The sequence below is a fragment of the Gallinula chloropus genome (assembly GCF_964237585.1).
Source record: "Gallinula chloropus genome assembly, chromosome: 19".
In the NCBI taxonomy this organism is placed as follows: Eukaryota; Metazoa; Chordata; class Aves; order Gruiformes; family Rallidae; genus Gallinula; species Gallinula chloropus.
Genome location: NC_140104.1, coordinates 11,039,415 through 11,055,980, shown reverse-complemented (window position 1 = coordinate 11,055,980; position 16,566 = coordinate 11,039,415). Strand labels below are relative to the sequence as shown.

The following is a 16,566-nucleotide window of genomic DNA, read 5'->3' as shown; positions in this document are numbered from 1 at the left end:
GGACGGGCGGGGCCCCCTGCCCGGGGGGCGGGACGGGACGGGACGGGGGGGGGTGGGGGGTACAGCCGTGTCCGCCGTCCCCCTGCCCGCCCCGTCCCCCCGGATCCGGCCCCGGATCCGTGCCGGGGGACACACGCGGGGACACACACGCCGGTGGCAGCGGGGACGCCCCGGGGAGGGTGAAGCAAGCGGCGAGGGGCGGGGGGGGGACAGTTTGGGGGGAGGGGGGGAGGGACGCGCAGCATGCTCGGGGCACGGGGCAGGGGGACACGCCGCGTCCCTGCGTGGCGGCGGGGGGAGGCGCGGGGGGGTGGGGTGGGGGTGCAGGCCCTGTGCTGGGGGTGGGCGAAGGGTGAGGGGGCACCCCCATTGCCACCCAGGCCCCCCCACACACACACACACACCTCGCCCGCAGCTTCCCTGCGGGGCGGCCCCGCTGTGTCGTTCCCCCGTGCCCGCCCGCCCGCTGCGGCCGCGGGGAGCTCTGTCCGTACCTCGGGGATCCCTGCGGGACCCCCCCGCTCTGCCCGGCTCCCCCCCCCTCCATCGGCAGGAACCGGGGGTGAGGGTCTGCTGTGCTCCCCCATCCACCCACCCCCGAGGGAAGGGGGCAGGAGGATGAGGCCCGGGGACCCCCAACCGGTTCCGCACCCCATGAGCCCAGGGTTTGGGGGGGGGGGGCAGGTGATAGCGGGGGTGGGGCAGACCCCCACGGGGTTCCGGGTGGGCTGGGGGTGGCAGGGGGGACGGCCGGCGCTTGGGTCACTCTCATGGAGCGCTCGGCCTGAGTCTCCTCAGGAGAGGTGTGCCTGAGCCAGGGGCCAGTGGGCGCAGGGGAGCCCGGGAGGGGTGGCTGCTGCACCCAGCTCCACGCTGCCCACGCCTAGATGGACACCTCATACTCCCTGGTCTCCTGCAAAGAAAACAGACTGCGAGGGGTTGGACACTCGGCAGTGTGACGGCGTGCCCGGGCCAGAGGCGGGGTGCCTCCCACCCCAGAGGGCCCTAGGTGCACATCCCAGACCATAGCTGGCCCTGGGGATGGATGTCCCCATCCCACACAAGGTCCTTGGATGGATGTCCCATCCCGTGAAGGGTCGCTGGATGGATGGATGGATGGATGGATGGATGCATGGATGGATGGATGGATGGATGGATAGATGTCCTATCAAATACATGGTCCTTGAACGCACAACCCCACCCCACACCTGTCCCACCCCACACACAGCCCCTGGCACGCATGGCTCATGCAACGCAGTGTCCCCGCAGTGCCCAACCCTGGCTGGGAATGGCAGGGGGGTGGTGTGGCTCGGGGTCCAGTACTTACTCCTGTCTCATAGGTGGGGTTGTCAAAAGCCGACTCTACGGTGATGTGGTCATAAGGGTGGGAGCCGGCGAGGGGCAGCTGCAGGGCTGGCTTCCCCTGGAGCCTGTGGGGAGAGGGCAGCTGGGGTGGCAGGGAGGCCATGGGGGCCCTTTAGGGTGATGAGGGCCACCCAGCCACTCACTTGGAGAAATAAAGGTAGATGCCCCCGATGAGCAGGGCCACCACCAGCACGGGCAGGAAGACAGCGATGGCGACGTTGGTGCCCTCCAGCGCCGTCCCTGAGGGCACAGCCTTGGCCACGGCTGTTTGGGAGAGGTGGGGGCTCACCGAGGGGGCACCCCACACGGGCTGCACCCCAAGATGCTCCTCTACACACTGGCACCCCAGGGAAACCCTTGCACTTACCGTCCAGGTTACGGTTGCTGTAAAACTCATCATAGGAGGCTGGAGGAGGAGGAAGAAAGAACTTGGCATCAGGGCTGAGATGTGGGGTGCCGAGTGGTGCTGGTGGGTGGGATGCTGGAGCAGGGGGCAAAGGGTCCACTGACCTGCCTTGCAGATGGGAGGTGAGCCGCTCCAGCGAGACGGGTGCCCGGGCAGGCAGTGCAGGCTGCCCTCGCCCAGCAGCGCCCGGCCAGCAGCGCAGGAGAAGCGTAAGGTGGCTCCAGCCGGATACAGCCGCCGCTCCGGGCTCTGCCGCCCGCCCGCCGGCACGCCGGGGTTGTGGCAGGGCTCGTAGGTCTCCGCTACAGAGCATGGGCACGGTGGCATCAGCACCCACTGCTGGTTTGGGAGACGTGCCTAGGGAAGGGGGTACCTGACTCACGGATGCACTTGGGGAGACGGTCGCTCCATTTGGGTCCCCCTGCGGCGCGGTCATGGCAGGTGAGGGTCCCGGCACCAGCCAGGACGTAGCCCTTATCACAGACGTACTGCACAGTGCCTCCCACGGGGAATTTGGGGCTGGAGACCACCCTGCGGCTGTGCTCGGCGTCTCCGGGGTCCCGGCAGGAGGTCACTGCGGGGGGAAAGGGACCGGCGGTGATGGTGGCTGCCAGGGATGCGTGGTGGGGCAGGGGGATGCTGGCAGGGACCCCCCCCACTCACCCCGCTCGCAGGAGGGCAGGTCGCCACTCCAGGTCAGGTCCCAGTGGCACATCAGGAGATCGGTGCCGGCCAGCTGGAAGCCAGGGTAGCAATGGTACGTCACCACGGTGCCATGGAGGAGCTCTGGCTGCGAGGATGTCTTCCAGCCGTTGGCGATGTCGGGCAGCTCAGGGCAGGTGTCGTTACGGGGGACCTCTGCAGGGATGGTGGGGTGAGGGGGGTGACGGGGACACAGGGGATACCAAGGATGCCATCCCACCAAGGGGCTCACCAGAGAAGTGGATGACGAAGCCTTGCCGATAGGCAAAGGCACCAGCACCGGGGTCGGACTGGAACTGGACGGTGACATCGGCGGTGGAGGCGTAGAGCTTGAAGCGGCCACGGGCCCCTGTGTACTGGCCCAGGATGCGCGCCGTCAGGTCGTCCCCGTCATAGAAGGTCAGCACGTCCCCAGTGCCCAGCCGCAGCCTGGGGTAATGGGGCCATGAGGGTGAGGTGTGCATGGACCCACCCTTGTCCCCCCCTGTCCGCAGCTGCGCCCACACTCACACGCGGACGTCCAGCATGATGCGCTTGTCCTCCTCCACGTGCAGCCCCCAGATGCAGTCCTGGCCCTTGCCGTACGCCTCTGGCCAGTTGGGTGACAGCACTACGCCAGCTGTGTCCGTCAGCTCCCCACTGCACACCGCTGCAGGGGCACACCTGGCTCGACACCGCCACAGGGGCACCTGCCACAGCACCCACCACCCAGTGTCCAGCACCCGCTGCAGCCCCCCCAGCTCCAGCACCCACCATCCCCATTGGCTCTGGCTCCAGCACGCACCACAGTATGGTGGCTCCAACATCCACTGAGGCCCATCCCCAGCTCCAGCACCCACGGCACCCCTCCACTCTGACACCCACCGAAGCCCCATCTCCAGCCCCCCCCCCAGCCCCTCCATCTGTGGCACCCACCGCGGCACGCTGGCTCCGTCTCATTCCACTGTGGGTCGTTGGGGTCAACACACTCAATGATGGTGGATCCCTGCTCCAGAGTGTAGCCGGGGTCACAGCTGAATTCCACCGTGGTGCCCACAGGGTAGCGGGGGTCACTGGCCGTGAAGTTCCCATACTTGACAAAGGGCTCGTAGCAATGCCCCTGCTCAAAGGCTGTGGGCACAGGGGCAAAGGTCTGTGGGGGCCAGGTTGGCATGGGGATGCCTGGGTAACCCCCTACACCCCGGCTCCGTACCCTCGTAGCGCAGCGCCATGCCCGCCGCAGCCCCGCTGCTGTCAGTGGTGAGCTCTATGAAGAAGTGGTGCCCAGTGCTGAGCAGACCCTCGATGGGCAGGTATTCCACCTCGTAAGAGTCGTACACTGGTGGTGCCTCCACGTTGTTGCCGTTGCGGATGATGAGCCTGCCGAGCCATGGTAGGGGCAGGGTGCTGTGCTGGCCATGGCCAACAGCACCCATCCTCTGGCATGGATGGTAGCACCCAGCCCTGGACATAGCCAACAGCACCCATCCTTGGGTGTGGCCAATGGCACCTTCCTTGAACATGGCCAACAGCATCTATCTGTCACTGTGGCTAATGCCACCCACTCTTGGGCATAGCTAATGACATCCATAGCCAACAGCATCTATCTTTGAATATGCCCAATGACACCCATCCTTGGATCTGGCCAACGGCACCCATCCTTGGATATGGCCCCCAGCCCCATCCCCAGCCTTGAACATGACCTGTATGCAGCGTGGGGCTTCCCCAGGGTATTCCTCCCCACCCCCTCAATTCCCCACCACCAGCCCCGGTACCAAACCTGTCGTCATCCTCTGCCAGTGAGACCTTCTCAAAGTGGAGGTGCAGGCGGTGGCCAGCGGGCGCTTCCAGCAGCCAATGGCACGTCAGGTTGTTACTGTAGTTCCCGGGGAAGCCGGGCGAAACGATGCGTCCCACCGTGGCGTTCCGAACCACCCCGCCGCAGGCCGCTGCAGCCAAGGGACCGTCAGCGGATGGCCGTGCCACACCAGCCGTGCCACGTCCCCCCGATGCCGGTGCTTACCGAGGCAGAGGGGCTCGCGGGCGCTCCAGAAGGGGCGGGTGGCGTTGCGGCACACCAGCCGGCGGGCGCCCTGCAGCTGGTAGCCGGCGGCGCAGCGAAAGCGAGCTTCCCCGCCGGGGTGCAGGCTGCTGACCAAGACCTCCCCAAAAGCCGGTCGTGCCGGGAAGGGGCAGCTTAACAGGTAGGCTGAAGGGCAAGCAGTGGTGTTATGGGGTGACAAACCACCGCTCCCCAGGACTCCAGCCCACCCTGCAACCAGCAACCCACCTCCCCAGCCCCCTGGGAGCTGCAGGGCTGGGTGACACGATGCCGATGGCTGCCAGTAATAAGAACACTAAATGAGCCCATAATTGCTCTCGCCAATTAGCTCTCCATTAGTGTGTTCTCTGCCCGGTCGGTGCCCGCTTAACCCGCCAGCGGCACAGATTAACTCCGGCACATGTTGCCACGCTCCGAATTAACACCGTGCTGGTGGGGGACCCACCAAGGAGAAAGGGGGGTACGTGGGGTGGGGCTGTGCCGGCAGCAGGGGCTGCCTTGTACCTTGGTAGTGGAAGCGGTAGGAGCCAGGGCTGGGGGACCGGGGACTCAGGAAGCGGAGGGTGAGGAGGTTGGCGGGGCTGCGGATGACCTGGCCCCTCAGCAGGAAGGATTCGTTGGCCAGGAGGGTGGGCTCCAGGCCCCCCACACTCTCCACCGTCAGCGTCTCCCCCTCTGCCAGGCTGATGTTCTGTACCTGCGGAGGATGGCGAGGCATCACCGCCCCGGCATCGCCCCGGCACCCGGCTCAGAGCCGGTCCTTGGGTGACTTGCCAGCGGTCGATAGCATGCTGGAGCTTGTCTGCACAGGGCAGCGCCTTTCAAACACGGTTACCGGTGCCATAAATCATCCCCCAGCCTCCAGAGTGGCAGGACCCAGCTGGCAGCCCTGCTGGAGCACCGCGGCACAGCCGGGCCCGTGCCAACGGCCCTGCCGACAGCCAGGTGTGTGCGCTCCGGCACTCTGGAGCAATTTGTTATTAATGCCGTTAATTACGCAGTGCTGTGCAGTGATGAGTGGCAGCACCGGTGAGGAGAAGGAGGAGGAGGAGGAGGAGCAAGGATTGACCACGGAGATGCTGCCTCCCACTCGCCACTGGCCTCCGGCATGCCATGGTGCTGCCCCATGGTGGCTCAGGTGATGGGCAGAGGAGGGGACACCTGGCCACATGCCGCTGGCGGGAGCTGCACGAGGTCTTGGCACTGCCAGAGCTGCCGCCAGCCTCTGCTCCTGCCAGGTGGGTGCCAGGCTTTTCTGGCTCTGGGCTGCAGCGTGGTGCCCACTGGTGTTGGTTACACCTTCTCCATCAGTGCTTCGTTAATTAAATCCCACATTGCTGCTTCCCCATGGGTGCCACCCCCAGCCCCAGCGGGTACCAGCCACAGCAGCACATCCCACCAGCCCACATCTGCATCCCTGCCCCTGGGGACCCATGGGTGTGCCCTGCCCCTGGGGATCCAGGGATGTGCCCTGCCCAGAGCCGGCTCCTGGCCCCAGGGGACACAGGGACAAGGACAGGGACAGGACCGTGTTTGCTGTCCCCCGCACAGCCACACAACCATGGCGTGGAAGAGGGGACGTGCCTGCGGGCACTTGGCCCCCCCTGCCCACCCCACAGTCCCCTGCTCACCTTGAGCTCCACTCCATAGCCAGGGTAGACGGAGACGGTGTAGGTGCAGTCCAGGCTGCCATCATAGGGGACATTGGCTGGCTCTGGGGACACCAGCCAGCCCTCGGGGCCCGCCAGGGTCTGGTTGCAGGGGGCTGGCGACAGAGGAGACCCTGGCTCAGCCCTGCTTCACCCTGACTCCCCACCAGCTCCCTCCCTGGTGCTCACCTGGTCCCTGTAGCATGGTGATGGTGGTGGTGGTGATGGTGGAGGTGGTGGTAGTCCCCTCCTCATCCCTGGGGACCACAGCAGCTCTGGTGTGGGGTCCCGGGGATGTGCCAGGGTTGGAGGGTGCCTGACTGGAGGTTGTGGGGCTCAACTCTGGCACCCCAGTGGGGGACCACGACGGGTCGGCCCCTGGTACAGCCCCCCAAGCCTCCCCCCATGGCCCCGGGTGCCCCGCCGGTGTGGTCAGTGGGTCAGTGGGGAAGGCAGCCCTGGGCAGGGCAGGGGTTCGTGGGGGAGGCTCAGGGGCTGGGGGGCCAGGGGCTGGTTGGAGGGCACCAGCAGGCAGGAGGGGGCCGGGTCCAGCAGGCAGGAATGGCGCCTGGCCCAGGTAGTCCTTCTTCAGGAAGGCTTCGTGCAGCAGGTCCTCCAGCAGCGGGTGGTGGTTGAGGAGCTTCAGCGTGGGCGCGGTGCTCACAAAGCGAGCCTCCGCCTCCCGCTCCGCTGGCGTGGGCAGCGCTGTCGGCTCCCCCTCGGACTCAGCACTCTCCCCGGATTTCCTTGCCAGCCCGTTGAAGCCTGGGGGAAGGAGAGAGAGGGTTGGGGTGCCAGGGATGGGGGGATGTTGCTGCACCTGGGACTGATGCTCAGTCCGGACCAGTGATGCACCACGGACCGATGCTGCGTCGCGGGGCCTGGGGGACTGGTGCGGTGCTGAGGGACCAAAGCATCGCTGATCCACAGTGATGCCTCAGGCCCTGACCAGCATCATGGACCGGTACTGCACCAGTGGGGCACCCAGGACCAAGCCCTGGTCATGGGCTGATGCTGTGCTGGGGAGCGGTGCTGGTGCAGTGCCACAGACCTGTGCTGGGGACTGATGCTGCGCCACAGGCCAGCCTGGACCACTGTTTGGGGTGATCAACCAAGGCCTTGCTGCACCTCACCTTAGTATGCCCCTCACTGGAGGAGCCCAGGCAATTAAGCCTTAGGTAATTAAGACACAGTTGCAGCTTATAGCACTGCACCCACCCCTCCCATGACCCAGCCCTGATAGGGATAGCCCTGTGGTTGGGTGTCCCTGGTCACAGCTTGTCCCTCTGCATGGGGGTGGCCATCCCATGCTGGGGCTTCCCCAGCATGCCACATCCCTGCACTGTGGATACACCATGGCTGCTGTCCCCATGATGCCACCAGAGCCTGGCTGCTGGGACCCAGCTCCAGGCCACCAGTGCAATGAGTCTGCAAGAGCTCAGCTGCTCTCCATCCACCCACCAGCTAGGCTGTCCCCAGGCAACGTCAATCTACCAGGGACCACCTTTCCCTTCAATGTTCCCACTCACAGCCACAGTGCCCTCCCAGCCACAGCACCCCATTCCTCCCATTCCTGAGCCCCCCAGAGCAAACCCCCAGTATGCTCAGCCCAACCACTCCCAGCCTTTCCACTGAAAAAAAAGACTAATTGAATCAGCCCTAATGAGCCACACAGCATCTTCCCTACCCACTCCCTCCCTCAAGGGGCACAGCTCCCCAGCCCCACTGTGCCACGGTGTGCTGTGCTAGCAGGGATGCCACAGCAGCACCCAACATCCCTCCGTGGCCCGCTGAGGGATGCGCGGCCGTGGTAGCGCGTGGGCACGTCTCGCCGCTCTGCACAGGCGCTGATGACACGATACAGCCAATTACTGGGTAATTATACCGCTCCGTAGCCGTGCAGGGCCCCGCAAAGATTAATTACTTTGCGACTGCCACTTTTAAGGGACTATTAACAGACATTAAACTTGGGTGAACAGCGTGGGGGGGTGCTGCTGGGTGCTGCTGGGCAGCCCCCACCACCCCGTGTCCCCACCGCTCTGGGATGGGGGCAGATGCCTCATGCACAGAGAGGAAGAGGGCACCCGACTGCACCAGCTCCAAAAGGTTCACTTGCCCCCCAGCAAGGCCGGAATTATTTTTTAATAGGATCCATTTATTAGAACATAAAAGTTAATGAGTTTATATTGAAGGGCGCCAAAATCTCCTTTAGGCTTTAACAGCAGATTAGTGCTTGGGGACGAGCCCTGTGCCACTCACAAGCCACTGCAGCCACCCCATGCAGCAAAGGCTGGGGCAGAGATGCTCACCCTAGCCCCCCTCTTTATCCCCACCCATGTTTCAGCTGCCTGGTGTGCTGGGGACCACAGCGTTCCTCATCAGGGCTGCTGGGTGAGGCCAGATCCCAAATCAAAGCTCCTGGAGCAGGTGCTGCATGGGTGCTGTGGTACCTTGGGCTGGGCAGTGCCCAGGCACCAGGCATTGTCCTGGGCTCTGCGTGGTGCTCTGGGTACCACAGGATGCTCCCGGTACTGTGGGATGCTCTTGGAGGATACAGGATGCTCGGGGCACAGTGGGAAGGCAGCGGGCGCCCAGATGTTGCCACCCCTGCCCCTCGAGCACCACAGGATTACAACTTCCACCTCCACAGATGTCTCTAAAGCAGCTTATCTCCAGTGACCACGCCACAGCTGTGTCCCTCCCGCGTCCCCAAGGTGACCAGGACCTGCTGGCACAGGACCCTGCTACCCAGCACCCACCCCTCCAGGCCCTGGCACCCAGCACAGACCCCTCCCCAAAGGCTCAGGGTGGGCACAGACCCTTACAAAGGTGCCACCATGGTGCCACCATGGGTGCCCGCCAGGGTCCCTTGGTATGCAGGACACGTGTCCGTGGCCGCAGCCGGGGTCTTAATCCGCCACATCGGCTTTGCCGGGTGGGAGTCTATTAACGGTGGCTGGGAGACTAATCCGGCTGCGGCCGGCGGCTGCCCCCCCCCGGCGGGAATCAATGCAGCCTGTTCGCACAAATAAATAAATAAGGCGGCAAGCAGCTGTCCAGGGAGCGCCGATCAATGCCGCCCACCCAGAAAGCAGCACGGCCCCCCCATGGTGCTCCGTGCCTCAGTTTCCCCATCTGTAAGAGGAGGCTGGCAGCCTGGCCAGGCAGGGGATGCGGGCAGCCAAGGGATGCAGGCAGCCAGGTCCCGGCTGCAAGGGGAGGGCAGGGGTGGGGACTCACATAACCAGGTTTATTTTCCAATTTAAAATCCAATCTGGCTTTGCCCCCCTCCCCCAGCCAGGGCCGGCAGCCGTGATGAATGAGCTGTCAGGCAGCAGGCAACACACTCCCCCCCCCCCCGCCACAGCCCCCAGCATCCCCCCAGCCAGCCCCAGCCCCCCCAGCAGGTACAGGATGGGGTGTAGAAGTGCCCGGTTGATACCCGATCCCCATCTCCATCCCCTACCCCGTAGCCCTGGGGGTGGGGAACCCCAGCAGGAGAGGCCCTGTGGGCAAGAGAGGGCAGGAAATGAAGGTGGGTGCAGGTGGTGGGTGGGCAGGGGATGCTGGGAGGCAGGCCCACATGGGTGGGTGGGTGGGTGGGTGGCTGGGTACAGGAGCGCAGGCCCACGCAGGTGGGTGGGTGGGTGGGTGCGGGAGTGCAGACTGACACAGGTGGGTGGGTGCAGGCAGTGGGTGGGCAGAGGGGTACAAGCCTGAGTGGGTGGGTGCAGGCAGAGCTCTACAGCCAGCTCCCCCCCATCCCCAGCCCTGCTCCCCTGCCCTGCCCAGCCAAAGCCACCGCCAACGCCACCAACCCATCAGCACCCAACTGCGGTGAACTGGGGACCCCACCAGCACCTCCACTGGCACAACATCCTGCCACCACCTCCACCCCACTCTCACCAGTAAGCCCAGTTACCCACAGCCAAGCCTGGCTTGCTGGAGCAGCTCAGGGTGGGTTTGGGGGGGGGGCACCCAAGGGGCTGCCCCCAATGCCCAGGGACAGCACAGGGAGCAGAGCCCCCAGCCCCAGCAGCTGCCAGCAGAGCCCCAGCTTTAATATTCATGGCGGCGCTGGCGGGGAAGCGTTTGACCTTGTATGTTTTGCGATTCTCCTTGAATTGAACAGTCATTTACCCGCTGACACATGTCACATGTCGCCGCAACCGGTTCCCTGGAGCATCTCGGTGGCGGTGGCAGCGGAGCGAGCGCCGGCTGACATGCCGAGCCCTGGAAAAACCACCAACACAGGGCGGAGCAAGAGGGCACCGGGGGTGCCCACGCCTGGGGTTTGTCCTTCCTCCCCACCCAGTGGGTGCCGTGGGATGACGGCGGTGGCCCTGTCCCCTCCATCACCGCCCACGGCCCGTGTAATCCCGCTTCCCCCCGCTCTCCCTGCGGAGCTAATGCGTTTGTACGGCAATTTCCCCGAGCGGCGGCAGTGATAAATTGCATGTCTGCTGCTATTTCGGACCCGAGCGCTGGAGCTGCGCCGTGCTACGTCCCCCCCCTACCCTCCCCCCTGCTCTGACAGCCCCTGAATCAGCTCCCCACCCCACATCCCCCCCCCCCGCCCCCGCAAGCTGTGCATCAGGAGCCCCCACCCTGGGGCAGCACCCACCCTGTGCCACCCCCCAGGGTGCCAGACCTTTGCAGGGCTCTGTGCCAGCTCTGTGCTCCCCCAGGAGCCAGCATTAGGGGCTGCCCACCCCACACAGCTGACCCAGGATATCAGGGGGGCACCCCTGGATGCTGGGGGATCTGCCTGGCACAGGGCAAGGAGGCAGAGCGGAACCTGGCTGCCCTCCTGGCATCCCCTCCTGCTGCCAGCGAATATGAATTGGAATCCACTTGCGGGAGGCGAGTGAGACCTCGTCGGGCTCCATGTTGGGCTGCTCAGCCGTGTCATCTTCCCTGCAGACACCATTCCCTGCCAGTGGGCAGGAAACGTGGAGCATCATCGCCTGCTCCAGACAGAGACAGCATCCTGGCTGCCCCCAGCACCCCACCCCACCTGGGAATTCACCATGAACATCCCCATGCCAGCAAACCCTGCGCCCTGCCCCATTGCTGCCCACGTAGGACGAACCATCCATCCTTCTGGAAGCCACCAAGGGCTGATGCTATGGCCACAGCCCCCCCAAATCTGCTGCTTCCCCCCACCTCTTTCCTTGTAGCTGGGCACCACCGGAGCCTGACCTGCCAGGGCATCGCCCAGCACTGGCTGGTCTGGCATTTCAAGCACCTCTCTCCATTCTCACAGGGTCACGGCGGCGCTCTCGTGGCTGATTAATATTTGATCCCTTCAGCACAGCTCATTACTGCAGTTAAATTATATATGTAATAACCCCCACTGGCACAGTGAGCGTGCGGCCCAGCTCCCACCACCTCTCCTGCAGGCAGGGGATGGAGTGCATCCCTAACCCTGGGCAACAGGCCCCTCTGATGCCTCCGAAGATGCGACAAGCTGTGCTGGGTCTCAGGGTAGGGCAGGACAGTGCAGAGCTGGGCAGATGGAGACATCACCAGCTGCTTCCAACGGGTCTGCACAGCCCCTTCACCCACCCAACAACACCCATAGCGGGAGAGATCACGGTGCCCCAGACAGCCCCGTCTCCCCAGCAGCTGGAGAAAGGGATGCTGCCGGAGGAGGGGATGCTGCCTGCGACTGGAGGGAATCCATTACCTCCCTGGTTATAGGCAGCTTTCAAAGGCAATCTTTCAATTGTGCACATTTAAAGAATTGATTGGAGGTGAAATTATCCTCTCCCGCCGGAGCTGCCAGAGACACAACTTCATCTGCCTCCCCCGGGGCTTGTGTGTGCTCACAGGGGGCCTGGCAGCACTGGGTCAGCCCCGGCCCCCTCCCCACTGTGGAGTCACATGCTGGGATACACAGCCCTGGTGAGCCCCGTGCTGGTCTGGGGGTCCTACCAGTGTCATGGGGGGTCTCCCCACTGCTCCGCACCAGGCCTGCCCTTGCCATGTCCTTGCCAAGGCAACTTTGCACCCTGCTCTCTCCCCCATGATGCCACTGATCCGGCTCTGCTCCCCAGCTACATGAAGCCCGGGGCCAGCGGCCCTGCCCGGTGCGGCACCTCGTGCCAAATCCATGCCCGCCGGTGCCAACCTACAGCCGGCCCTGTGGTGACCAGGCTGCCAGGGGTGCAGTGGTGGTGGCAGCTAGCTGAGCCTGTGCCCCTCGTCCCCGTGCCACACGTCCCCCTGAGGCAGCCCTGCCCTCCCGGCCTCCAGCTTAAGAGCATTATCCAGATAATCCCGGCCTGGCAGCGCGGTGGTGATGAACTCCTCAGAGGCACGCAGGGGACGAGCACACACGCTGTTAATTACTGTTAGCAGGCGTCTGCTTCCTTCCTCTGCCCCCTCCTCACACCGACACCCCAACCAGCACCCTCACAGCCAGGGATATCGTGTATCCCACGTGCATTGTCCCCACGGGACATCCAGCCAGTGGCACAGCTCACAGGGGCACAGCCACGGCCCCCAATATGACCCACACTGCTTTCCATTACCCCAGGCTGCCGTGACCCCCCGTTACAAGGAGCTCCCTTCAGCATGGCAAAGATGACACCCCCCAACGCCTGCCATTGCTTCAGAAAGCTGGGGAGGGGGGACGGGGGGGGGCCAGGGTGGCTAGAGCTGGGCCCAGCCCCACTCCCCTCCACTGCAGCAGCACCATGAGGCCCAAACCCCACATTCTGCTGGCGCAAAACCATGCAGACACCAGGGGTGGAGCTGCCCCACGGCTGGGACAGGCCTGTAGGTCACTGCAGGGTGACAGAAAGACAATTTCAGGTCATGCATTGCCACCACTCATGGGGGCATTGCCAAGCCCCCCAGCTGGGGTGGGGGGTCTGAGACCCCTCTCCCATCCCCATGGCACATCCCTACCACCCACCAGCCCAATCTGATGCCAAGTCAAGGCCATGGTGACACAGAGCATGGCAGTGCTGCACAGAAATTGGGGTGCTGGCTCTGGAGTCAGGAAACAGGTGGGGGATCCCCATGGACAGCTCCTGGCACCCACAGCACTTGGCAAGGTGCAGGGCGGATGGGACCCGACGGCTCCCAGCCCTGAGAAGAGCTCAGCACCTCCCAGGGCATCCCTACCTCTAACACTCTGGGAAATACACATGCAGAGTTTAATTAACTTTATTGATATTCAGAAATTAGGGGACTGACTAGAGGTAATTGCTCATTAGAAATCATTAAACTGACACAGTAAGCACCAGCCTCCCTCGGGGGAAGCCTGCCCTGCCCAGGGCCCTGCTCCCAGGACAGAGCCAGGGACACAAAGCCAGGGGGACACAGACCCCCGCCCCAGCCTCCTCCAGCCCCACCACTTCCCAGCAGGGCAGGAGATGGAGGTGCTGTGGCTTTACCCCAGCGCTGCCCTGCAGAGGGTCCCTCCATACACCACCTCACCCCCTTCCCCCAAACAAGAGGGCTGTAGCAGCAGCCCCTGGGCGGCTGAGCGAGACGGGAATAGCAGCGGGCACAGGGCCACGACGCCCTTTCCCGGCTGGGCTCGGCTGCCAGATGGGGAGTTTATGTAACTCCCTGCACGGCGGCTGCCTGCAGCTCAGCGGGGCCGCGCGGGCAGCCTGCACCCTACTGCTGGCGTTCTGCGGGGCTGGCATGGCCAGACCCCTGCCTGCTCATCCCCCTTCACCCCCCCCCCCCCCCCCCCCCCATCCACACTGCCCCCCATCAGCGTGACTGCAGCGGGCTGGGGCAGCCCAAGTGCTGATGGGTCCCTGATCCTGGTTTTTGGGGGCAATGGAGCCGCAAGACGTCGAGGCTGCAGGGCTGCCCGTGCCCCATGGGTGGCAGAGCCAAGGAACCGAGCTGGGTGTTGGCTTCTCCTTGGAACGAGCCAATACTTGCTACCCCCACATCCCCCCTACACCCTCCCCAGAGCTGGAGGGGTCACCCTAAGTGAGGTGGGGGTGTGCATAGGAGCCCCCCCCCACTCGCTAATGCCTCCAAGCCCCATGGCACAGGGAGACCGTCTCACAGCCTGCTGCCAGCCGTAGCCGGCTCGAAGGGCTCCACAGCCGGGGAAGCGGGTCCCGCCGGGCGGTGCCGTGCCCGCCCAGCCCTCGGTGCGGCGGTGCCCCCCCCCCCCCCCCTCCATCCCCGGTAATACCGGCAGAGGGGCTGCCTCCGGAGCCCGCCGGGGGCGGCGTTGCACCAGCCCGGTTGCAAACCGCGGCGGCTCCCGGTCCCCGGGGCGATGGGGGGGTGGGGCAGAGGGGGGGGGGGGCGGGGAGGAAACGGGGTGCGGATTCTTTCCTCACCCGGGGGGAGGGGGGAGGGGAATAACGGGGAGCACCCCCGGTGCGGCGGAGGCGAGCCGCAAGTTGGTAAAGTTTGGCGGTGATGGAGCAGCGCTGGGGCTACCGGTACCGGGGGGTAGGGGTGTGGGGGGGGTGGGGGTGTGTACGGGGGGAATAACCGGGAGCGGGGGAGGTGGGGGGGGGAAGGGGGGAAGGCGGTGGGGTGGGACGGGGTGGTGGTGGCGGCGGGGGGTGTCATCGCGGGGGCCGTGGCTTACCGTGTGCCGGGGCGCGGAGGAGCGCGGCGAGGAGCGGCAGGAGCAGGGCGGGAGGCGGCGAGCCCATGGCCGGCGGCGGTCAGCACCGCGGACAGCTCCGCGCTGCGGGCACGGCCGCGCCGTAACGCTCCGAGCGCGGCGCCCGCCAATCCCGGGGCCGGGGGCTCTGCCCGCCTCCCCCCCCAACCCCCCCCCTTCCCTCCCCCAAACCCCGCCGTAACGCTCCGAGCGCGGCGCCCGCCAATCCTGCAGGCTGGCGAGGGGGGCTCCTCCCTGCCATCCCCCCCCCCTCCAATCCCCTCCCCTCCTTTCCCTTCCCTTCCCCTCCCCTCCACCCCCGCCGTAACTCTCCGAGCGCGGCGCCTGCAGATGCTGGGAGCTGAAGGCTGGGGGAATCTCCTCCCCCGTGCCCCCCCACCCCCCCCTTCCATCCCTCCCCAGCTCCCAGTACCGGCGACCACCCGAGGGCCACGGGAAAAATCCTCAGTGCCCACCCCATCCTATCCTAGCCCATCCTGCCACCCACCCCTGGCTGCACCCTCCATGACCCTCACCACACCCAGCCCCAAATAACCCCCCCCCCAGCTGCCCTTCCCCATCCCTAAATAGCCTCGCTGGGGCTGGACTCATCATCCCCTGAGCAGGGGAACCCGGGGCCAGGGCAGTCCTCGCAGCTGGGATCAGTGCAAACGGGAGTGGAGGGGGGGGGGGGGGATATTATTCCTTATGGTGAGGGGCTGATAGCTGCTCCCCCCAGCCCCCGGGCTCAGGGTGCTGCTCCCCGGGGTGATGGGGGCAGCCGGCGCTGCAGCAGGCAGATGGCGTTGGCACCAGCTCCGAGAGGCTCGGCGCTGGCTGCCGGATGGCTCTGGCGTGTGTTAAAAACGGGAAATAAATAAATAAATAAATAAAGAGAGCTCTTTGTTTAATAACCCCCTCCCCATCTCCGCCGAAGCCCAGATGGCTTCGCCTCTCCGCGCTGACGCCTTGCGCGGCACCGATCCCCCGCAGCCCGGCCAGTCCCGGCTGCACACACACACACACACACACACACACACACACACACACACACACACACGGCCCACGCCACCAGCACGGGCTGGGCTTTTATTTTTAATCCCAGGCCCTGCTTTGCCAACGTGTGCGCCGCTCCCGCCACGGCGAACGGCAAAGCGTGTGCTGCACGGCTCGGCACGGGGAGGACAGAGCAACTGCCGGCCCCATGGCGTGGGCTGAGCATCACTGGCCCCACGGCACAGGCTGAGCATCACCAGCCCCACAGCACACGCTGAGCGTCACCAGCCTCATGGCATGGGCTGAGCATCACCGGCCCCACAGCACCAGCTGAGTGTCACCAGCCCTATGGCATGGGCTGAGCATCACTGGCCTTGTAGCACCAGCTGAGTGTCACCAGCCCTATGGCATGGGCTGAGCATCACTGGCCCCACAGCACACGCTGAGCATCACTGGCCTTGTAGCACCAGCTGAGCGTCACCAGCCCCATGGCACAGGCTGAGCACCACCAGCCCCACAGCACACGCTGAGTGTCACCAGCCCCATGGCACAGGCTGAGCATCACCAGCCCTGTGGCACGGGCTGAGCATCACTGGCCTTGTGGCATGGGCTGAGCACCACCAGCCCCACAGCACACGCTGAGTGTCACCAGCCCCATAGCACAGGCTGAGCATCACCAGCCCCACAGCACACACTGAGTGTCACCAGCCCCATGGCACAGGCTGAGCATCACCAGCCCCGTGGCACGGGCTGAGCATCACTGGCCTTGTGGCATGGGCTGAGCATCACCAGCCCCACAGCACACACT

At 65.2% G+C, this 16,566-nt stretch overlaps 1 protein-coding gene across 1 annotated transcript; it reads right to left on the bottom strand.

Annotated features, from left to right (window-relative positions):
- Positions 1 to 896: 896 nt before the first annotated feature.
- On the bottom strand, positions 897 to 14,811 carry SEZ6 (seizure related 6 homolog; the record flags this gene model as incomplete). Its single annotated transcript, XM_084273095.1, has 17 exons — positions 897 to 929; positions 1,328 to 1,430; positions 1,509 to 1,629; positions 1,733 to 1,771; positions 1,876 to 2,073; positions 2,154 to 2,345; positions 2,435 to 2,629; positions 2,706 to 2,902; positions 2,984 to 3,122; positions 3,389 to 3,583; positions 3,666 to 3,832; positions 4,233 to 4,401; positions 4,476 to 4,661; positions 5,019 to 5,211; positions 6,146 to 6,279; positions 6,353 to 6,928; positions 14,745 to 14,811. The coding sequence occupies 17 exons, from the start codon at positions 14,809 to 14,811 to the stop codon at positions 897 to 899; spliced, it is 2,904 nt and encodes a 967-aa protein (XP_084129221.1).
- Positions 14,812 to 16,566: the final 1,755 nt, after the last annotated feature.